We start from the raw sequence: 23,231 nt of genomic DNA, 5'->3' as shown, positions 1-23,231 counted from the left end.
AGGAAAGTTGTGAACAACCTTTGAAGCTGGAAGAGAGTAGCTTGGGGACTGATCAAAGGAAACCACTTAACACTGCCAGTAGCTTGGATTCTTGTGTGTGTGAATGTGTGTGTGTGTGTGTTTTAGTCGCTCAGTCCTATCTGTCTCTTTGTGACCCCATGGACTGTAACTCACCAGGCTCCTCTGTCCATGGGATTCTCCAGGGAAGAATACTGGAGTGAGTTGCCAAGCCCTTTTCCAGGGGATCTTCCCAACCCAGGGATCGAACTCATGTCTTCTGCATTATAGGCAGATTCTTTACTGTCTGAGCCACCAGAGAAGCCCAGTGTTGGAATAGTTGCCTTCAAGAATACTGGAGTGGGTTGCCATGCCCTCCTCCAGGGGATCTTCTCAACCCAGGGATTGAACCCAGGTCTCCTGCGTTGCAGGCAGATTCTTTACCATCTGAGCCATCAGGGACGCCCATTTACCAGCAACTGGTTTTAAATTCAAATAGGTGCAAGAGTGGTTTAGAGAAATTCCTGAGTGATGGGTGAGGACACCATGGGCTAGCTGGGGAACGAGCCTGGTCTCCCATAGGCGCGACCAGGACACATGCTCTCCTGATACAGGCCCTTAGAACCTCGGTCAGAGGCAGAAATTCCGGCCAGACCATTGTGCTGACTGGCAAGGATGTGCGGGGGGGGGGGGGGGGGGGCGTGTAATTCCCACGTTGTCAGGGACTCCGAACCAAATCCAGGCAACCTTCCAGAGCTGACCGTCCTCGAGGGAACGTTACTAAACTGCAGGCCTAGGGATTATCCGTGTGCCACTCCCCCCCCCACCCCGCCAATCGCAGAGTCCAGGTGGCTTTGTGAGTCACCCACACCCTCCGTAATAAGGCCACCATGGGTGGGGCTGCCTCGCAGTTTCTCGCTCCTTCCCTCCCTGACTCTTCTCTCCTGCTCTTCGAGCTCGGCTTTCGTGCAGGCAGAAGCCACCGCAGCGCCCGCCCCACCGGGCATGCTCAGTGCTCAGGCGGGTTGTGACGACCGCCAAGCAGCGCAGGGCCCCGCGCGCCTGGCAGCGGCGCGCGGGTCCCTTTAAATCGGACCGGCCGGTTGCCAGGCAACGGCGCGAGCCGCGCTGGCGCTGCAGTGCAGAGGCTCTGCTCCGGGCCGGCCCGGCCGGGTCGCGGTGGCCAGCGCCGAACCCAGGTCATCTGCCCGCTGCTGGAGGCCGTCTTCGGAGAAGAGGGACCAGGGCCCACTGGACCCCACCCACGCCACCAGGTACGTCTGAGCCCAGTCAGGCCGGGGCTCCCCAGGCTCGCCCCTCGCCCTCCCTGGGTGACCCGGGCGGAGGCATCGTGCTCCCTGCCTCGACGCCCGCTGCGGTTTCCTCACTCTTTAGGGCTCCGGCCGGGAACTGGCGGGCGTTTGCGAACGAAGGTGACTGGGCGTGGAAGTCGGGGTGTGGAAGGAGGGGTGGGGTCAGGCCTCGTCCCTGCTTTCTCCCAGCCAAGGGGTAGATGGGGGTAGGGCCTGGGGAAGTGGGAGGTGTCACCTGCAGTGGCGTCCCGGGCAGCACCCGAGCCTCACCATCTCCTCTGCACGGGAAGCTGCGGTGGCAGGAGTTTAGTTAATCGTTTACAGAGAAAACCCCCAAACTCTGCATGCTTAGATGCAGCTTTATAGCAAAAATGTGACTTTCATACTAATACGGTACTCAGCCTTTCAGAATTAAGGTGACTTCCTATCTTTTCTTCTAGAAGGAGTAATTCCACACTAATAACAAAGAATTGGGGGTAAGAACCGTTCACAGGGCCCAGTTTTCAATGGTTCTTGGCTTCGCTCTCAATATCCGCCAAACAATAGACAAGACAGTTTGTCCCGTGAAGTGGACACTTGGCTCATATGTGAGGACCCTGAGAGATTAAGGCAAAAACTGGGATCCCTTTCCTTTTTAATGGTTTTTCAAAATAACTGGACTCTGGGAGAGGGAGCCAAGGCCTTGGCTCCAGCCTCTGCTAACGTGGCTCTTGGCATGCTCCTTACTAACAAGCATGTTGCTGTGGCCGCTAGTGGTGGCTCATTTGTTCAGTAGTTGCTAAAGGCAAGAAGGTACAGTGTTGAATAAGATGCGACCATGATTGTTGTCCCATCTGATATTTGCATTGCTGGGGGAAGGAAGACTTAATGGCGTAATAGCTGGGAAATTGGGTTGACAAGTTAAAATGAAAACTTGCTTCAAAGTGTCTGATGTTGCATTTCAGATCAGCCAAACAACATTAAAGCTATCACTTGTAATTTTAAGCTACAGCTCAGATATGAACACAATTTGGTCATTCTTGTTAATTATATTTTCTAATTAAGCTGTGGCATTTTCTTTTTCAGTTCAATCTGGAGAAGGAGAACGGTGGCAACCAACAGAAGACCTTGGACTTCAGGAACTGTAAGTACCCTTGTGCTGGCTGATAGCTTGCTATGGGTGTTGAGAAGCACAGAGCCTCACCCAACAAATATCTTCAATCTTTTAACAAGACCATTAGTCTGCACTGTCAGTACACTATCAAAAAAGCCTCATAGAAATACAAAAAAAAGTGTCCTAAAGACTTTAGCTGAGCCCAATAAACTTTGAGGGAAAAATAAAAGTTCTTTCCCTAAAATGCCACCCACAAAACCTCATAAGCCAAAGGAAAAATTACAAGTATTTACAGAAACTCAATTAGAATCAAAACATTATAGAATTTTCAGGAAGAATATTAAGAATTATTCACTCAACAAATATTTATTGAGGGCTACTATGTGCCAGGCAACAACAAGGGATACAATGATGAAAAAGATGCCAGGAGATCTCAGCATATTGGTAAAATGAAACTGTATGAAATGATGCTGAAGCACAGAAAAAACTTGCAGAGTCATCCTTGCTAATCTTCAAACTGATGCCCCAATTGTAATATTTTTAAGATGTTTATTGGTGGCTCTGAAAAACATTGGGACATTTGGTAAGTTCATGGCAAAGCGATTAGTGATTTAAAAAAATGTAAATCTCTTTGGTGTAGAAAGGCTACCACTCTTCTGCTTAGAATAAATTTAGCTTGGAAATCTGGGGACATCAACAACTTACAGGATTTAGGGCTAATTCTTCCATGAAGATACAGCTCAAATTAATGTAAGATTCAAGTTTAAGTTCCCCTCTACCTACCTTAACAGTACTTCTTTTTTTTTTAACTGACTTCTTCTGAGGTCTGATGACTTCAGACTGGCAATTCTGAAGCACATATCTTTGGAGAAGGGTTGGGTTGTTGGTTGATGTTTCAAGGGAAGGTAAGGAAAATCTAAAAAAGAACAAAACCCATTGTGTACAGTATAAAATTGCTTGCATTTTCGTTTTCACTAATTTTTCTTAACCACCTGGAAAAAGGTGTATTGTCTGTATATTACACCTGAAGAAACTGAGGTTCACAAAAGGTAAGTTTCTATGAAGTTCTAAAATGTGGGTGCCAAGATATCTGACGTCTTCAGTCTTTTTTCCACCAGGGTTGACACAATTCCTTTCTCAAGAACTTTCTTTTCCTTCTTCCCACAATTTTGCACGGCAAAACATATTTACCCACCTTCTTTCAGACAGCTTTGGAGAGTCCTCATAATGGAGAAGCTCCCATAGAGGGGGCAGGTCAGAATCTTCTGGAGCAAGGGAAGAGAGTAATGGTGGCAGGGTTTTGTGCTTGGGAACAAGGGAAGCAGAAAAATAGGTTGAGAACTACTGCTTTTATGTGAGAACAGATTGGACAGTTGAGCAATGAAGGAAGGCCAGTGATCTTTGTAACAAACTTTTCTATTCCTATCTTGGCCAACCAGTTTTTCTGAGGGTTGAGAGAACTGAAACCATCCAAGAATAATGGGGAAAAGTTCCCTGGGCTAAGAAGGGCCTTTTGTCTTCCCCCTTACTGCCCCTAAGCTGTCACTAAAAGCCACAGTTTTAGTTGAGTGTGGCTGAAGTGCTGAGGGTTATAACATAAGGTTGTCCATCACAGGTTGGAAATGACCTTTTCTAAACATCACTCCCAGTTTACAAAGTTTGGGGCAAAGCACTGTTGCAAGATGGGAAAAAGCTTCTGGAGGTTTCCCAGTCCCTGGCTCCCCCTGCCTGGAAGCATAATTGCCTTTTGCAGGCAGATCGAGATTTATGCAAAAGAGATACTCCTGACATTTTGAAATAAAATCTAATGTAAATGAGATAAGGAAATAGAGAAAAAAGATCTTTGATTTTTATGTCATCAGATTTCTCTAAAGCATGTAATTTAAAGTGAATATTTTAGAAAATAATTAGATTTCCTATATTTGATCACTTATCCATCTTAATATGAGCATATTCCCCAGGGCCCCATACCTTGAAAATGAAAATGAGATAGTTTAGTGGGTTTCTCCTTTCACAATAAACAGTGTATTAGTTTCTGGAGCTATTTGAGGACAGATATGCATTCACCTAAGATTTTTATGTAATAGTTTGCCTAAAAATCCACAATAAGTGATCACTCTTCGCTTAGCTCTCAACAATTACACTATGTTATATTACATTATAAATCATTTTCAATTTATTTTATCAGTGGTTCCCAAATTCTTTAGGTGAGTAGAAACCATTTCCATGAGTCAATAAATTTCCTTACTCCACCAAGATGCACTACTACTTTACCTTTGCAAAAATAAGGAAGTTACTAGAGGATGAATGGTGATGTTTTAGAGAGACACTAACTAGAATAATCAGGAGTCCATTATCAATTCACGTCAGACACAAATGCATACATGTAGCCATATAATGGACAAGCATGCAGTGCAGTCCCAAGGACTTCTGGGAGATCACTGGCTTAGAGGACCACTAACGTCATTTTTGTCATATGACTTTATATTGTTTTCCTGTGTCCTGGTTGTTTCTTTCTTTAAATGTTTCATTCCTCTTGAACCTCCTTCCCCTACCGAAGGTCCTTCAACACCCGATATTGTGTTGGGTAGGCACTTGTAATAAAAAGTGTTAGCAATTGACCCACTAAAAAGGCATGCTTATTCTCTCAACGGCTCTGGTTTGATTTGCCTTATGCTGCGACAAATTACCTAGTCAAGTTTATTGAAAGCAAACTGGCTGCCATGCCAGGATAGAGGAAGGAGTGTCATTGTCTCAAAGCATATTTCTTGTCTTTGCCAGAGAATACCAATGTCGTACTTGTTCTGTGGAAAAAACAAAGAGCACAATTTGAGAAGAGAAAATGAGCCTGGTACCTTTTACCCTCAGTCTGGGCTTTGCCATCCTCTGTGACTCGATTTGGGAACAATCCCTTAAAGCATATCTTGCCAATGAAAGAGGAAAAAAAGAAAGAGAAAGGAAAGAAAGAAAGGGAGAGAGAAAGAAAGAAGCAGTTCAGAGACCTCTTGACCCTGCCCTGTGTAAGCCAGGGGAGGGAAATTCCAAAAGGCTTTTCAAACCTTTCTCTGTTCTGTCCTTTGATATGTGACATGCAATTCTCCTTACCCTCCCCCATTCATTTTTCCTCTCTCCTTTTGTGGCCCTTTAAAAAATACCTAAGCTCTGAAAATAGTGGGTTGTTTTCTTTCAATCTGTGGAATGAAACCTATCAGAAGAATAAAGAGAAATTTTAGAATAAGCACTGATCTGGGAGACAGGGTCTCAGTTTTACCACTATAGGCTGTGAGGACTTGGACAAGTCACTTCACTTCTTTGAGCCTCAGTTATAAAATAAGTGGACTGTTCCCAGTTCTGTGAAAAGCATTGGCTGTATCAGGAAATTGTACAGAGGCTCAGGAAAGAAAGATAGTAACACTGAAAAAAATATATATATATATAAGTTTTTAGCCAGAGATTTATGGGAGGGTTGGAGATAGAGTGACTTTTTCAAGGTGCAAAATCATTAATGAAAAGAGCTTTCTATTTTAACCTTTATCTACAGCCAGACCCCTATCTCAGATTTGTCATTATTGCTATCTCCAAGTATAAAGTGGCCTCACCTGACTTGCCCCGCTGCACACCTCTTTCCTGGTCAACCTCACCAATACCTTTCACTCAGAATTTGGTAGAAGGAATAATAGTAATCTGTCTCCCAGTGCTACCAGATTAGAAGCATTTTTGGGGCCACTCTGCACAACTTGTCAGAGAGTACTGCACCCCACTCCAGTACTCTTGCCTGGAAAATCCCATGGACGGAGGAGCCTGGTGGGCTGCAGTCCATGGGGTTGCTAAGAGTCGGACACGACTGAGCGACTTCACTTTCACTTTTCACTTTCATGCATTGGAGAAGGAAATGGCAACCCAACTCCAGTGTTCTTGCCTGGAGAATCCCAGGGACGGGGGAGCCTGGTGGGCTGCCGTCTATGGGGTCGCACAGAGTCGGACACAACTGAAGCGACTTAGCAGCAGCAGCAGCAGCACAACCTGTGGGATCTTCATTCCCCAACCAGGGTTGGAACCCGAGCCCTCAGCAGTGAAAGTACACAGTTCCAACTGCTGGACTGCCAGGGAATTCCCTAGATGCATTTTTAAACTCTTACAGAGTTGTCTGGTAAAAATTTGACTGCTAAAAACTGTGACTGGCAATTAGCATCTTTCCCCTTTTCTCTGTTCGTTTCCTTTATGATCACTGTAATAATCCCCAGTATTTGCATTCATGTTTCTAGAGAGGAGAGCAAGTGTGATTATGGTCATCTTCGTCTTTAAGGGCAGATACATCACTGATGCTTCTGGATGGTGACTAATAGGATAACAAAGTCAGAGAGGACTATTTCAAGAGAAAGCAGAGGATGCTCCAATGGCAAATATTGGTACATATCATGAATTTCAAGTCTCGACTTACTACTGTGGTCTGATTGACTAAACTTAAAGTTTGGGTTATGGCTTTTAAACCAATCATTTTAACACCTTCACTGCATATTTGCACCTTTTCCTTTCCTCGAAACCAAATACTTGTCAGTGGAGATATATCCTTGGGTATAATGAGTTACCTTCCCTCTTCTTTGCGGGGGAAGGTGTCAGGCATGTAGGTATTGAGTTTATTCTCTCATTGTCTGTAGCAAGAAAAACTTGGTAGAATTTAAACTACATTTGTTAAAAAGTATCGAGAAGTAATATACCAAAGAGTGGTTATCTCAGTACCATGGGATCATGACGAATATTTCTGTGTGTGTGTGTGTGTGTGTCTGTGATCTTCTGTATCTTCCAAAATTTTACAGTCATGCTAATGCATGACTATTAGCATCTTTATATGAAATATTATATTAATTAATATAATATAACATTTATACTCTTTAATAATACTAAAGAAAATATTAATTTAAAAATAAGCACAACTGCCATTTTTGTTACCAAGATAAAATTACATTTGTGTGCATGGGAAGAATAGATGCAAACATACTTTGATTTTTCTCAGTAGTAATGTTGCAAATATATTGCAGCAATTTAATGTATAGAATGAATAAAGTGATCCCCTCCTTTTTCTTCCCACCCTTTAGCAGTAACTGCAGTCACCAGTTTGGTGGCTTCAGATGCCAGTTGCCCATCAGTGTGTTGCTTGGGTCCTTCTTTTTCCCTTTTTTCAAAAGTAGTCACTGATCAAATATTTTTGTGTTTTAGGAAAGCTGTATGTTATGGACTCTCTTTGAATGGGGAAGACTCCTTTGGAAACAAAATAAATATCCTGTAACTTTTGTAAATTTAGAAAGTTGGTTGTGGTTTAATATGCTAATTTTTCATCTAAAAATTATACTTGGAGTCAGTATCTTGGAAAAAGAAACCCATTTGGTGGCATTAGTATTTCCAATTGTTGACATTCGGTTCTCATCATGAAATTGCTGTCAAAATGGATTGAATTCTGTACACTTGGCAGTCTTGTCTAAAAGCAAAGCCCAAGACTGGAATAACAGGAATTTACAGGTCAAGACAGAAGGGCACTTGGCAGAGTTAGTCATAAGGAAGTCTGCATGGTATACTTTACCAAAAACAGCTCACATTGCATTAAGCACTGATGTTTCAGTCACTTTAAAGAATGAATAAACAGTAGTTCAACCAAGAAGAACTAGAAAAAAATCAAGCACATTGGAAGCACAGGCTTACCTATTAATTAAAAATCACTTATACTGTTTTGAAGCAATCTGTTTTCATGTTGCTTTCTCATAGGATTATTTTCTCTATAATAAATAGCCAAGCTTGTCCATTTATTGGTTATATTTCATAGGATCAGAGAACTTTAAAGCTGGAAGGGTCTGTAGAACTTAGCCAGTTTAGCCCTTTCCATTTATAAAAGAAGGAACTGAGGCCTGAGTCGCGTGGTGAATTAGAGGGTGTGCCAGCCCTCAAATATTTAGATTCTTTCACCAACGGGCCAGGATTCTTAGTTCTTTCCACTGTCCCAGCTGCCAGTGTAAATATGTGCCTTGATTTTAAATTTTGTTTTTCAGGAATTGGAAGAGGTACCTGAAGAAATGGATGCTAGGAGAAAACACTGGAAGGAGAATAAGTTTGCTCCTCTTTTCAGTGCACAGGATATTCCAAACGAAGCTGCTCAGCTTGAATCTTCTTCTGAACAAATGCCTTTAGATAAGGTCAAGAGAATGGAAATAATATTTAATTTGTCTAGTAGAAAGTTTCGAGAAGAAAATAAATTTAAAAGGAAAGAATTTATTTCCCAACCAAATGAAAATGAGCAAGAATCAAATTTAATAGAGAGAAAGATAAACATTTCAAAGACTGAGGCAGACACAAATTCTGTCTCCTGTGAGTCATCTAATTTAGACATTGCAACTGAAGAAAGCTTTAATAGCACAGAAGAGCTTCCTACCTGGGTTATAAAGGAGTTATCAACTCCACCACAAAAAGACAAGAAAAAGAAATTCACTGAAGGAATGTCTTCAAAACTTCGCCTGAATCTTTTGAATGAAGAGCTGGAAGTGCTTGATATGAAATGCAAAAAAATTGAAGAGGAATTTGAAAGTGCAGAAAAAGAACTTTTGAACTCCAAAAAGAAGTCTCCACAAAACCCCTAAATTTTCAAGAAGCAGAGGTGGAAACCTCCAAGACAGACTGGGAGCTTCAAGCTTTAAGAAATGACCTCTCTGAAAAAGCAACAAATGTTAAAAACTTAACTGAAGAGCTCCAGCAAGCCAAAGAGGTCATCCACAAGTTGAGCCTTGAGAACAAGGATTTAAAAGAAACTGTTAGGAAGTTAAAGCGGCAGACTGAGGTTGGAAATGCATTCCTAAAAGAAGAAATGAAATTGTATTATGAATTAGAAATGGAAAAGATCCGTGGAGAGCTCACTGCCATCAAGAATGAACTGAGAACAGAGAAGAGCCTACAAGCAAGAAATAACAGAGCCCTGGAGTTGCTTAGGAAACACTTTGCTTCTGTAATGCCATCAGGTACCTCTGACAACTTTATGGGGGATTTTTTTTAAAACTTAAAAAAGAAAATAAAAAAAATCCTTTCATTGGGCAAATCTTTGAGCCAAATCAGTGTTTCTTGTGCTTTCCTTGTGTATGACTTAAAACGTGTGGGACAGGATATAGTTTTCATGTTTGGTGAATCGGGCTACCCATAAAGGCTATAGATGTTAACTTCAAAGCTTCTGCTTTCTTTTTCTAATGAATTTATTGCCTAAGTCCAAATAGAAATGAAGTTTCAGAAACCCCTTTATATATATACATATGTATATATATATATGTGTGTGTGTATATATATATATGTATATATATATGTTTTTAACTCAGAGACATATAGTAATTCACCAAATCATTGATAAACACAAATTAACAGACATTTGTGATCTTGTGAGCAATATTTCCTTGGCACATGAATATTCTTCTATCTGTGTTCATTGATATTAACAATAAAAATTTCATTTATGGATATAAGTATGACTTGTGTATGGGTCTTAAAGACTCAACAGGATACTGAAAAGGTATCTGCTTTCCCTGAGATCTATCCTTAATTAGGAATAGATGAACATCACCCCCAAATGCAGGCTTTTCCTCCTTCCTGCTGTTTTCCCCATGCTTTCTCACTTGACCTGGCCATGGTTCTCATAGACTGGAAGACAACTTAGAGACATGGCTGTGACCTTGGCTAGAGCCCTGATTTTGACAGCCTTGGCTTTTGCATTTTCTTATGTTGACCAGCAAGGGGCGATGTTGACACAGTTCTTCCAAAATTCTACCAGGGGAAAATTTGTAAGCTTCCTGTCCAGTTTACTTCACCAGCTGGCTGAGAGGGAGTGAAAGGTGTTGGATGTCATCTAGGTAAGCTTTTACTGAGCTGGCTTGATTTATACAGGAATCCAGCTGTGTAAAGAGCCCAGACGATGACAGTTTCTTTTTTACTTAAAAAGAATAAAAATGTACTGCCTCAGGCCTTTGGTGGAGACTGTGGGCCAGTCGATTGTTGCACTTGTTTGTATCAATCAAGATTTTTTTTGTAATTGGAGCTCTATTTGCATGGTATTTTTAAGTCCAGTGAGCCAAATGTAATTACAGCCTGTGATGGTGAGATACAGTTGTAAGGGTTCAAGTATTTTCCCTCACGGGAAATCCCCAGACTGGGAGTCTAGACATTTTGAGTTCTAGGACCTGCTTTGTTGTTACTAACTAGCTAATTAACCTTCTAGACCTAAAAGTCCTCATCTATAAAATGCAGAAGTAGATCTATCATCCAGATTCTGTTCAGTTCTAACATTCTGTGATTTCATCACAGTGATTTTAATCACAAGTGTATAACTACCTACGAGCAAGTAAAACATGGCTTTGAAAGCATTCAGCTCTTAATACTTCAGGGGACCTACTTTACAGAGCTTCTCCTTTCAAAGGAAATGCACAAAGGCTCTTTTTTATAGTTTGAACATCTCCGAATACCATGTCAATAATAAATCAGGAGAGGGAGTAAATGAGGTTATTTCTCCTCCTTTCTCTTGATTCCTTTTTACTCATTAAGGTCAGGGAAGGCACTTGAATAGAGAGAAACTAGGTTGACCTGGAGTTGAGCAGAACTTGCCTGGCCTGGGAAGATTGGACTAAATTGGGAGATAATCATCTTTGGAACTTTCTGACTTCAACGTGATAACTTTACCCAGGAGCTGGCAGCCTGCTCAAAGAGGAAGCTGACTTTCAGGCTTTTAATGGTCACTGCTTCCAACCCAGGGTCTTTCCTTCCCCCACAAAGACGCTCAGCCCCTGACTGCTAGTGTGCACATAAGCTTACATGTTTAAAATATTTCACAAATTGTATTAAGCTATTACGCTCCAACCTCTTAGTATATTTCAATTTCTAAAGAGAAGTTTTTACTCCAGAATTTCTATCAACCAACCACACATCGATAGTCTTCGGTGACAACTTGGTTTATCTTGCGTGTGTGTGTGTATGTGTTTATGAGTGCTTGGGGGATGAGAAAGGAGTATGGTTTTAGGAGGTGCAGAAAAGATAAGTGCATCACTTAGTCCAGCTCTTAGGTCGAGTGGTGGGGGAGGCTTTGTATTTCTAGGATGGAACTGAAACAGTCCTGATGAGACAGCCTGGGATGGTGAGTCCCAGCAAGCTTCACCCTGTGGAAAGGCCCTTTAGAAAGCCTAGATCCAGAAACAATCCAGGGAGAACAATATAAAATCACCAAGTCCAGAGGGCCAAGGAGAGCCAACAGTTTGGAGCTGAGAAAGGACCACATCTTTTGATGCTTTAATTTTTCAAAGCAGGGCTGAAGCAAGCTGAGAGAAAGCTTAGAAGTTACTGTTCATCTTCATGGGCAGATGGGAACAGCAGTGGATTGAATTGGCTTACAGAACCAGAGTCAAGGCTGATGCAAATACTCTGTCCCATTGTCTCTGTAATCACACTCACTTGAGTGATTGTGGGCCCCCAATTTAGATCAGAACATATTGTCACTGTACCTTCTAGTCCATTGAATGAGCAATGTGGCAGTGTTTCTTAACAGGAATGGCATGTCAAGCCACTTATCCCTTCAATCTGTTGGGTAAAATATTTGAAATCAGCAATACAATTGCACACCATCCCTATCAACTCCCAATTCCATAATTATTCAAAAACAAGGGCTCTAGGAATAGCTGCTCCACCTTGAGTTTACAACCCAGTTCTAGAAACATTTGCTGAGCAGTTATTACCATAGTTAATCACTTCTAAAACATAGATATACTAAGTGCTAAGTCGCTTCAGTCATGTATGACTCTTTGCAACCCCTCCGACTGCACCCCACCAGGTTCCTCTGTCCGTGGGATTCTCCAGGTAAGAATATTGGAGTGGGTTGCCCTTTCCTTCTCCAGGGGATCTTCCCAACCCAGGGATCAAACCTGCATCTCTTGTCTCCTGCATTGGCAGGCGGCTTCTTTACCACTAGCACCACCTGGGAAGCCCCAAATAAATAAATAACTAAATAAATAAACATCCCTGAATTTGGGGCACATCTTTAAATTGATGGCAAGTCATAGTATAATTGTCTGTGTTTGGTTTTTTAAGTCTCTCTTAGTAGTTCATAAAATAATGGTGGATCTTACAATCACTGGGGTTTTAGATTTGATGAAATGTGGTATGAGCTAGGCCAGGGATATGGGGATAAAAGGATTTAAGAGTAAGACAGGTCTCTGACCTCAGGGACCTTACTTATGCAACTAACTAAAACAACGTGGCCAGGGCTCTACTAGCAGTGCTAATACAAAGTGCTGTGGGAGCACAGAGGAGGAGCAATTAATTCTGCCTGTGGGGCTGGGAAGGACTTCATAAAGGAGGTGACATTTGAGCTGGGCCTTGAAGGATAAGAAGGATTTTTCCAGGCAAAGCATGGGGGCAGGGGTGGGGGCATTTCTGGAATGTGAATGTGCAAAGTCTATTTGGCTTCAAAGAAAACTCTTTAACAGCAATGAATTAGAACACTGCGATGTTACATTCTGCTGACTACGTTTTAAAGTCCCATGCGAGGTTCTACTCTGAAAACTGCCTGGATTCCAGCTTTTTGCAGATAAACTGGAGAATGAAGTTCTTGTGACATAAACACGAGATTCCAGATAACAAATTGCAGGAAACATTTTTTTACTGGTGCCACTGTACCTGTGGCTGCCATCATTTTTGTTTTGGAAACAAAAGATCTAAGAGATTGTCTTCATAGTACCCAGCTAAGTCCACTGTGAGTGGTCCGGTTTCAAAGAGAGATATGAAACAGAAATACCACAGTGGCTCCTGTCTTCAAGAAGCAGTGTAACACAGAGATGAAGTGCCCAAACTTTGGTTATCTACTTACTAGCCCTGTGGCTGGTCAAGTTGTGTGATTCCCTGTAGCTCAATTTTCTCACTTTGCAGGATGGGGTTAATAAATAGTGTTGTCAGAAGGATAAGATGAGATCACATACAGTCAGTAAATGTCACCATCTTTATTATTATTATTTTATCATATAACTGACAAGGGGAAGTTGATCAAGTCCATCTGTCTCCTCCCAGCTATTATTTTCATTAAGCTTTTTACATTTATTGACCCTCAAATTGTGTTCTCTGGAGAATTAGGATAAACTCATTCATAAGATGTGTATCAATGATGTGTGTGATATATTTGGGAAGATGGAACAAATTGCAGGGGGGGAGGCGATATTTTGATTTTGTTAGTGTATGAAGGCTTAAGCCAAAGTAGTGAATCTGTCATGATGGACTTTCAGGCCTCAAGACAAAGGGAATTTTCTTGGGTCAGAGCCCACCCAGCCCCCCTTCAATCAGGTCAGAGTAAGGCTGGCCCCTGGCCTTGGCAGGCACAATACCAGAAGGAGGAAGAAAGCCCCGCTCTAGTGCTCCAGTGGGAAAAAGCTCATCTAGGAAGAGGGAATGGAGACAAGAGAGGCTATTATAGTATTTTCCATTTCCCCTTGGCACAAGGAGCCATGCAGCTGGGGACCCACTACTACAGCTGCTCGGATAAGAATAAGTCATTGTCTTCTTTTCTGTACTCTTAAGACACTGAAGCTGAAGTTTCCCATGTACTGTAGGTGTGCCCTTTTTTCCGTACTGAGTATCAAGGTGGTGTCTCCCCTGTTGAGTGGGCAGAGCTACTGTTCACACAGCCTCCTCCTCCCTCGCTTCCTCTCCCCCTCTCATTCTCATTCTCTTCCTCACCATTGATCACACCCAACTTTTGATGATTGCAACATTTCAGTGGGCTCAAGTTGCATTTCCCAGGAGACTCAGTTTATACCTGCTTCTCTGAGGGTGTGTTCTGGGGTACTTTTAAGAATTTCTTTGGCCTTTCAGCCCATGCCTGCTAACTCCACAATAGGTATATTCCAGACCATGATAGAAGATATAACCTGAGAGATTCTTTTTTATGTCAGTAGTACTGTAGCCTGCACTTGGACTGTTGGTTGGAGACTAATTTATTTTGTGTCAAATATTTCCTTGTACCTTGTCTTCTGTAATCTGCACAAAAATCCTTGATTATCAGATGAGGAAACCAAGGCTCAAAGATATTAAATGACTTTTTCAATATCACACAGTAAGCAGTGGATCTGGAATTCAAACCCAGCTTGGCCAACTCCACATGTGATGTTTGTTCCATTATATCAGGTCACTTTTTTGTACAAAAATTAATAAGCCAAAGGTTCAATCACCATAGAGGTTATTTAACTTTCTCAAGGATAAACTGGTTTATTGCCACAATCCAGACTCAACTTGAGTCAACCATCTCTTAAATGGCAAGGCTGAGTAGTGAAGATGCATCTGATTATTGAAAAGACCATAAAGTATACATCTTCTGATGGTGGGTTATTAGGTCTACATGAAGGACACAACATACAGTAACATAAACAAGAACAGTTGAAATATGAAGACCAATTGACAGCTCTCTAAAACAAGCTCCAGCACTAATAGAACCAACTTAGTAAACAACAAGGAGTCTTTCTATGCTCATCATAGCTTTGGGGTTTGAGTTTTTTCTTTAAAATTAAAAATTACTAATCACATTTTACCCAATTTTTTCCTTTGTATCTTTGCTTCCTAAAGTGTTTTCATTGAAAGATGGCTACTTTTTAAGAAAAAAAAAAAATGCTCTAAGCCCCCCTTACCGCTTGGACAGTGTTAAGTATGCTGATAATTTATATACTTCACTCTTATTCTTTCCTTGATGCTCTGGTAAATTTCTGAAAGTTCCAATGAAGGAATCATATTGTGTTCATTCATAACTAAACAGTTCTCCGAAAAACCATTTCAATATCTCTTTATTAAAATATCTTCAATAACAGACAAAATGTTTCCTTTAGATTTACAAATTTTTTCAAGATTTTATAAAACAACATGTCCCCTTCATATAATGAAGTAGAAGAAAATCTGGAGAGCTGCTCTTGACATTCATGAATGTGGGTTATGTCAGCAGTAAGCCTGGAGGGCATTTCTGGTTATAAGGTAATCAACCTTTTAAAATGCATAATACATTTTATGTGGTTTTAATGAGTACAAAAATACCTTTACATGTAGCATAAGGACTTTTCTCCCATAAAACATGAGTTATCTAAAATCTTTTCCTTTGGGTATATATTAGGGTATGTTTATAAATAGAGCTGAGATTGAAGGGCTCCAGCTCATATGTTTGTGCCAAGGCAGGGCAGTGTACTAGCAAAGCAGGAGATGTGGAGTTTGCCTTGTTGGGTCACTGATAGAAGATGGAGTTTAGGATCCCAGAAATTTATGAGGGATCGACACCTGTGAAGGAAAAGAGGAAGCAACATTGAGCAGAGAGGGAATTGCCATGTGAACAGCAAAGTCTTGACAACCGGGCAGAAGCTCTGGAGTTTTATCCATCAAAGTGACCCCCATTGGGTGGAAATGGCTGGGCCTTTGTGCCTCGCCAAATGCCGGCGGTCTCTGGAAGGCGGAATGGCTCTCTGAGGATAAAGCTGTTCCTCAAAGAGCTGACGGCTACAGATGTCTCCAGCCCTCACTCCCCTCTGTCGGGTAGAGTCCGTCCTTAAGGAGATTTGGGAGGTTCATCTTTGCATCCACAACCCTGTCCTCCAAAGTCTTTCTGGCCTCCTTCAGGCTTCTCTTCCAGAGGGGAAACTTAAAAGAGTTACGTTCGTGGGACTGACGACAACCACCACCTCTGCAGCTGCTCTTGGGGCTGCAATTATCACTCAGCATCTCCTTCCTTCAGCTTCTTAGGCTTCCCAGGAGGCTCACTGGTAAAGAACCCACCTGCCAATGCAGGAGATGTGGGTTCGATCACTGGTCGGGAAGATCCCCTGGAGAAGGAAATGGCAACCCACTCCAGTATTCTTGCCTGGAGAATCCCATGGACAGAGGAGGCTGGCGGGCTACAGTCAGCTGGGTCGCGAAAAGTCAGACACGACAGCATGCATAACCACAGGATCTTCTTCCTTCACTCTCTGTTCTAGGTCATGCTCTCCCGGTGCTACCGCCCTCTGGTGGCCTCAGTGCCTTACTGGCGGGCCTGACCCAGACCGTCTTCGAAGGGAGGGAGCCCCTGGTCATCATGCCCTTCTCAGGCTGAGGCTGCTGTATCTGTCCACCTCCTGTCATCACTGGGCAAAAGAGAACTCACAGAGGCCCAAGTGGCCACACAGTTCCACACGCGCTTCTTCAGGGCTCTCGTTTAACAGCAGCCCTGCTCCTGACAATCAGAGTCCATTACCCCTGCTGTGTCACTGACCTCTCTTCTGGCCTGCTGGACACTGGACACAAGGGCCCTAAAAGGCTTAGGCAGCAGCTGTAGCTTAGAATTCAATGGGATTCTTGGGAATTCCCTGGTGGTCCAGTGGTTAGGACATGGTGCTCTCACTGCCAGGGCCCTGGTTTGATCCCTGGTCAGAGAACTAAGATCCCACAAGCTGCACAGTGCAACCAAAAGAAAAGGAAAGGAAACAAACTCAGTGGGATTCTAGTTGTGTCCCCAGAGAAGGGATGCCTCCTTTGGAAACCAGGTCCTCAAGTCCTGTAGAGTTACAGGGAGGGTAAGTGTAAGTTCCTGCATTAGGCAGGATTCAAACAGAGAAGTAGAACCATTAAGAGATTTTATTTTGATATCTATACCTATATCTTCTACATTTCTTTATCACCTATCTATCTGTCTACCTATCTATCATCTATGGATAGAGACATCACAGATGGTGTGATACAATGTTATATGGCATCCCATAATAAGTCCTGAGAAAGAAGTTGCTAGCTGAGGACCTGCAGGCAGGAGAGTGAAGCCCATACTTGAAATCTGTGTCTGTTTCTATGAGAATGACCCATTGGCCCTTTCAGGATGGAAGGAACATAATGTTGTGAGCTTGCTACCAGGTGCCCAGTTGGTCTCAAGGAATAGTGCCATCCTGGGGGCTTTGTGTTGGTCTCTGTATGTGGCATGTTGAACATTCTGCAGTAGCATTAGCAAGATCAGCCTTCGTAAGCAGGAGTCCATGCTGTTGGAGCCATGTGTAGCTTCTGAGTCTGCCACCGTGGGCACTGTGTTCACGTGCCCATCTTGCCATCACTGGGGTGGCCAGTGACAAAGATTGGCTGATGTCGGCTGCCCAGGTCGTTTTGTTTACTTGGTTATTCAGTGCCTCCTCTGAGCAGTATGCTCTCTGGTGGATGTTAACATGTGATGCAAAGATCTTCATGCGTAGAGCCAATTCACATGCTTCTGTCTCAGATCTCCTTGTTCCTCATCTACCAGGCTTTTTCCTTCCAAACCCCTAACCAGCTATTCAGAACCTTCACCACTGACCATCAATGTATAAATATTTTAACCTAGAGCTACTTCTCTTTCCACCCGAAGTGGGTGATTAAGTATATCACCCAAATCACTGCCCATTGGGAGGACTTTCATGTGACACTCTCTTTCAAGTCCCCCATCCCCTGAAGGAGGCTAATATAGCTACCATCCATTTTTCACTTCTGCCCACATACTGACCCAACCCATCTGTAAACCAGGCTTTTCCCTCCTCCTCCAGTTCATCTGATGGGGGTCCCCAAAGAGCTGTTGGCATGAACTGAGGGAGGTGCTCTGTGTATCAGTGGTGCGTGCTATGGGCATCGGAGCTACCTGAGCTGGCAACTTGCTTATTCCCTTTAGTACTGTTCATGATCACCCTTGGATACCTCCCTTTCATCTTGTAATGAATTGTTGCTGGGTCTGCCTGACCTTATGATTTAATGGACCTGATAAGACCCAGTTTATGATAGATAATTCTAGTTGCATGGTTACTTCGTGTCCTGTGGTCAGGTGTTTCATCTTCTCCAGGGCCCAGCAGCATACCAGGAGCTGTTTTTCTAAAGGCATGTGACTCTTTTCTGCAGATGGCATGGCCTTGTTCCAGAACCCCGTGGGCCTGCATTGTGATTCTCCCATGGGGGTTTGCCATGGATTCCATACTGTGTCTTCCCACTGCTGATACCTCTAATTCCATGTGATCTGCCAAGATCATATGGCTGGGCAGCATGCATGGCAGCCTGGACCTGCTGCAAAGCCCTTCACTGCTCTGGGCCCCAGTCATAGCTGATGTGTGTTGCCTTGTCACTTGGGATGGAGTGGAATCTCTGGATGTGAGATACACTGCCTCTACAACCCAAGAAGACCCATCAGAGGTCATGATTCCTTCTCTTGTGGCAAGAGGTACAAGTATAAGAAGTTGTCTTTTGCTTTGAAGGGGGTGCCCCCAGCAAATCCCTGGCCACTGGACCTCTAAATATTTTATGGATCTGGTAAACCTCTGAATCTTTGTAGGGTTTATCTGCCATCCTCAGGAGTACATGCATCTTACCAAGAAGTGGAACAATAGCTCCCTCTTGCTCTTCTAGTCTGATCAACGAAATATTGTCAATGTAGTAGGCTAGTGAGATGTTCTGCAGGATTCCCAGAAGGTTCTGATCTCTTCAGACTAAATTATGACAGAGGATAGCAGAGCTAATATAGCGCTGGGACAAAGCTGTAGGTGTGGGACTTCCCTGGTAGCACAGTGGATAGGCATCTACCTGCCAGTGCAGGGGACACAGGCTTGATCCCTGGTCCAGGAAGATTCCACACGCCGTGGAACAACTAAGCCCGTGTGCCACAACTACTGAGCCCATGTTCTAGGGCCCACAAGCTGCAACTACTAAAGCCCACGTGCCTAGAGCCTGTGCTCCACGACAAGAGAAGCCACCACGATGAGAAGCCCACGCACTGCAATGAAGAGCAGCCCCCACTCACCGCAACTAGAGAAAGGCCTCGTGAAGAAACGAGTATCCGCCAGAACCGCCCCAAAAAACCCCAACAACCGTAAATGTGTATACTATTTCCTCTTCCATTTGAATGCTAATTCTTTTCGATTCTCCTTTCTGATTGGGACAGAAAATAAAGTATTTGCCAAACCAGTGGCCATAAGGACGTATTTAAGGGGATCACATCTAGCACAGCTGATGTGATTGGAGCTACTACTTGGTTGAACTTGTGGTGGTCTACAGTCCTATCCCAGCTAATGTCTGCAGGCACAAGACTGGCAAATTAAATAGAAATATGATGAGAATCACCACCCTGCAATCCTTTAGAACCTTAAGAGTGGTATTAATCTCTACAAGCCCCTTCTGCAATGTGACCATTTACTGTCACAGCCAAGCAGGGCAGTGTGGTGCTGGTGGTTCAGTATCAGAGGTTTCCACTTGCCTTCCCCACTGTGATAGCTCTTATCTCACTGGCCAAGGACACAGAGTGGTAGTTGTGCCAACTACCTAATTGTACCCTTGGAGACTGGAGTGATGACCACGAAGTTCTTGTAGCCACGGACCTTCCATGAACTGGATCTTGGCCAGGACTCCACGTATTACCTGGGCCTCATATGTTCCCACTTTCACTGGAGGCTATGATGATATTTTGAGTATCCAGGTATCTATGTCAACTCAGACCCTATGTCCTATAGCCCTCAAAATATCAAAGTGTACTCTTTCTCCAGTACACAGTTACCCAAATAAATGATCAGAGGTCCCTTTGCAGAAGGGAAATCACTATAGTGGATACTTGCTGTGATATTGCAGGGTCCTTTCTCTGAGGGATTCAGCCAGGTCTTCTATCAGTGAGTCGAAAACTGAATTGGGTCTGGAAACTGGACAGGGGATCATGATTTTTCGTTGTTTTAAACAAGGGGCCTTGGTCTCCCAGACTGTTTCTGTTATCACAAATGGAGTAGTAATAGTGCCTGTAAATGCTACGCTCTGTTCACTATCTCCATAACTCTGTGGGTCAGACCCCTTGGCTGCCAGTGTAAACTTGGTTATATTACAATAACTGCAAACTCCTGGTGCCTGGTGATTAAGCACCACAACCTGGCTTCTGTTGTCATGAGTTTTTTCATCTATAAGGCTATCAGTAACCTAAGTTTATGACAGTTTTTTCTCAGACCTGGATGGCAAAGGAGGCCACCACTGAACTCTTGAGTGACGTTGGCGTCCGTCTCACCTGAGCATTCCTGACAGCTTTGTTAAATAGTGTGCTCTCTGGCTCTTCCTATGGAAGACAAACTTTTATGCTGGTTCTTGTGGTTGGACGTGGGGATGTCCATTCCAGCACGCCCACTTCCTTGAGCCTTCTAATCCCATCCTCAACTATTTGCCACCACAGTAATTGACATTTCAAATCCATACAGCATAGGCTATCACATTTTCCTTCTAGGAGCCATCCTAATAGAAAATTTACACCACTTCCTGGGGTCCGTAACAAGGTGTTATACCTGTATTTCAGGAAAGTACTCAGTAAACTCAATTATATCTCTCTGAGGTTATCCATCCCCACATCGATCAACCACCCTCAAAATCCGATCTTCTCCTGCTGACACACACCAGCTACCTCTTGCAGCTTCTTTGGAATATAGTCCTTTTCCTCCGTTGTCAGGCCCAGTGCATCTGGGTTATGTTTAGACTTACCCTGTATTCACAGCACCGTTTGTTGCCCACTGTGTGCTCTTGACACCCTGGTCAAAGATGACTTGGCTGTATATGTATGAGTTTATTTCTGGATTCTCTATCCTGTTCCATTGATCTATGTATCATTTTTATGCCAATACCATACTATTTTGATTACTATAGCTTTGTTATATAGTATGAAATCAGAACACATGATGCCTCCAGGCTTGCTCTTCTTTCTCAAGATTGCTTTGGCTATTGGGGGTCTTTTGTGTTTCCATATGAACTTTAGGATTGTTTTTTCTCTACTTCTGTGGGACTCTGGAGCAACCAGTGATGACCTAAGTGCTCTGTTATCAAGCCAAAATAGCTACACCTTTATAATCCAACCTCTCTGAGTCAACAGATGCAGGCTGTCTCAGAAAAGGTGCGATCTGGCTGTGAGGTAACTCTGTAGCTGTGGAAGGAGCTGACAGCTGGAGGCTGTTTGCTGACTGAACTCCCCACAGCTAGGCAGCATTTCCTTCCTCGAGGTGGACTTCTTTGTGTCTATCACGGAGAAGACGAGGAGGATCTGAGTCCTGACTCACTGTGTGACACCGGACAAAGTTCTACATTGCTGAATCTTTATGGAAATACCTCCCTCATGGGGTTGTTATGGGAAGATTAAAGGAAGCAATACACATATGATATCACTTTGTAAACTCTAAGGTGTATTATAAATCTCCACATGCAAAAAAGTCCACATTAACTGGGATTCATAGGGTTTTTTCCCTTTCTCTGAACTACTTCCACTTCTTTCAGCCTCCTAAATTAAGGTGATGCACTGAATAAAGTCTTAACCAGCATTTTTCCTGTATTGGGGAAAGATCTTCCTTTCATGTGAAGATCCATGTTTGACTTAATATGGATAGCCAATAGTGCCTAATACAGAGCTTTGTTTGTTGTTGTTTCGTCACTAAGTCATGTCCAACTCTTTTGGACTATAGCCCACCATGCTCTCTGTCCATGGGATTTTCCATGCAATAATGCTGGAGTGAGTTGCCACTTCCTTCTTGAAGTGATCTTCCTGACCCAGGGATCAAAATCTCCTGTACTGCAGGCATATTCTTTAATTCTGAGCCACCTTGGAAACCCAATACAGAGCTTGGCACTCAATAAATATTTGCTCAGTTAGTGAGTGAATGGGAAAAGTTGTGCCCACTTTTAGAGGAGACAGAAAATGTAATCAGAAATGAATAATTATCTGGAAAATTAAATAATAAACCCATATTTTATTTTCATGATATAGCTACATTAGTAGACCAACAGGTTGTGAAATCCTTTAGTTTGAATATGCCATTACCAACGGGCTGAGAATTTCCCATCAGATGGGTCCTGCATGTTCTGAGACAATTGGCTCATTGGCTCCCTTGTAACAGGCACAAATTGTTAGTAGTATTTACCTGGTGGCTTTATAATCATGTTCATGCAAGTAAGCTCTTGTTTAGGTAGACAATGCTTCTTTCTATCGTGTGAGGATCCTATGTGATCATGTACATAAGAAGCTTTGTAAATGACTATGTGCATGCTTTCATTTCCATTAATATTATTTTCTGACCAATCAGTCCCTCCCTGAAAGATAATTTCAAGCCACTGTCAAGAAGTCCTTTCTGGACTTCCATGGTGGTGCAGTCCACAGGAGTCAGCCTGCCAATACAGGGAACACAGGTTTGAGCCCTGGTGTGGGAGGATTCCATGTGCAGTGGAGTGGCTGGGCCCATGCACCACAACTACCAAGCCCGCAATCTATAGCCTGTGGGCCACAACTACTGAGCCAAGTGCCGTAATTACTGAAGCCTGTGTGCCTAGAGCCTGTGCTCTGCAATAGAAGAGGTCGCCACAATGAGAAGCCGCACACCGCAACAAAGAGTAGTCTCTGCTCGCCGCAAGTAGAGAAAGCTTGCCCATAGCAACAAGACCCAGCATAACCATAAATAAATAAAATAATTTTTAAAAGTCCTTTCCTTGAGGCCTTGCCCCAAAGTGTCACTTTCTCACTGAAGGCTGGACTTTAAATTTCCTCTTTCTTTCCTATCAAAACATGAGCTCCTTGATTATCACAGTACAGATATTCAATAATATTTGTTGAATGACTAAGTGACTGAATGAAATATTTTTAAAAGGCAATTAAAAAAAAGAGATGTTATCATATAAGAAACAAATCGCCAGTCCAGGTTCGATGCACGATACAGGAAGCTTGGGGCTGGTGCACTGGGATGACCCAGAGGGATGGTATGGGGAGGGAGGTGGGAGGGGGGTTCAGGATTGGGAACACGTGTACACCCATGGTGGAT

General features: G+C 43.1%; 1 protein-coding gene across 1 annotated transcript; it reads left to right on the top strand.

Annotated features, from left to right (window-relative positions):
* The first annotated feature begins 955 nt into the window (after positions 1 to 955).
* On the top strand, positions 956 to 9,494 carry CCDC160 (coiled-coil domain containing 160). Its single transcript, XM_027534711.1, is given in 4 exon segments — positions 956 to 1,271; positions 2,376 to 2,433; positions 8,445 to 8,997; positions 9,000 to 9,494. Coding segments are annotated over 2 exon segments (969 nt in total). The 5' UTR covers positions 956 to 1,271; positions 2,376 to 2,433; positions 8,445 to 8,468; the 3' UTR covers positions 9,440 to 9,494.
* The last annotated feature ends 13,737 nt before the right edge of the window (positions 9,495 to 23,231 follow it).

The sequence above is a fragment of the Bos indicus x Bos taurus genome, chromosome X (assembly GCF_003369695.1).
Source record: "Bos indicus x Bos taurus breed Angus x Brahman F1 hybrid chromosome X, Bos_hybrid_MaternalHap_v2.0, whole genome shotgun sequence".
Taxonomy (NCBI): Eukaryota; Metazoa; Chordata; class Mammalia; order Artiodactyla; family Bovidae; genus Bos; species Bos indicus x Bos taurus.
The sequence above is the reverse complement of the archived record's forward strand: the minus strand, read 5'-3'. Positions and strand labels throughout refer to the sequence as shown.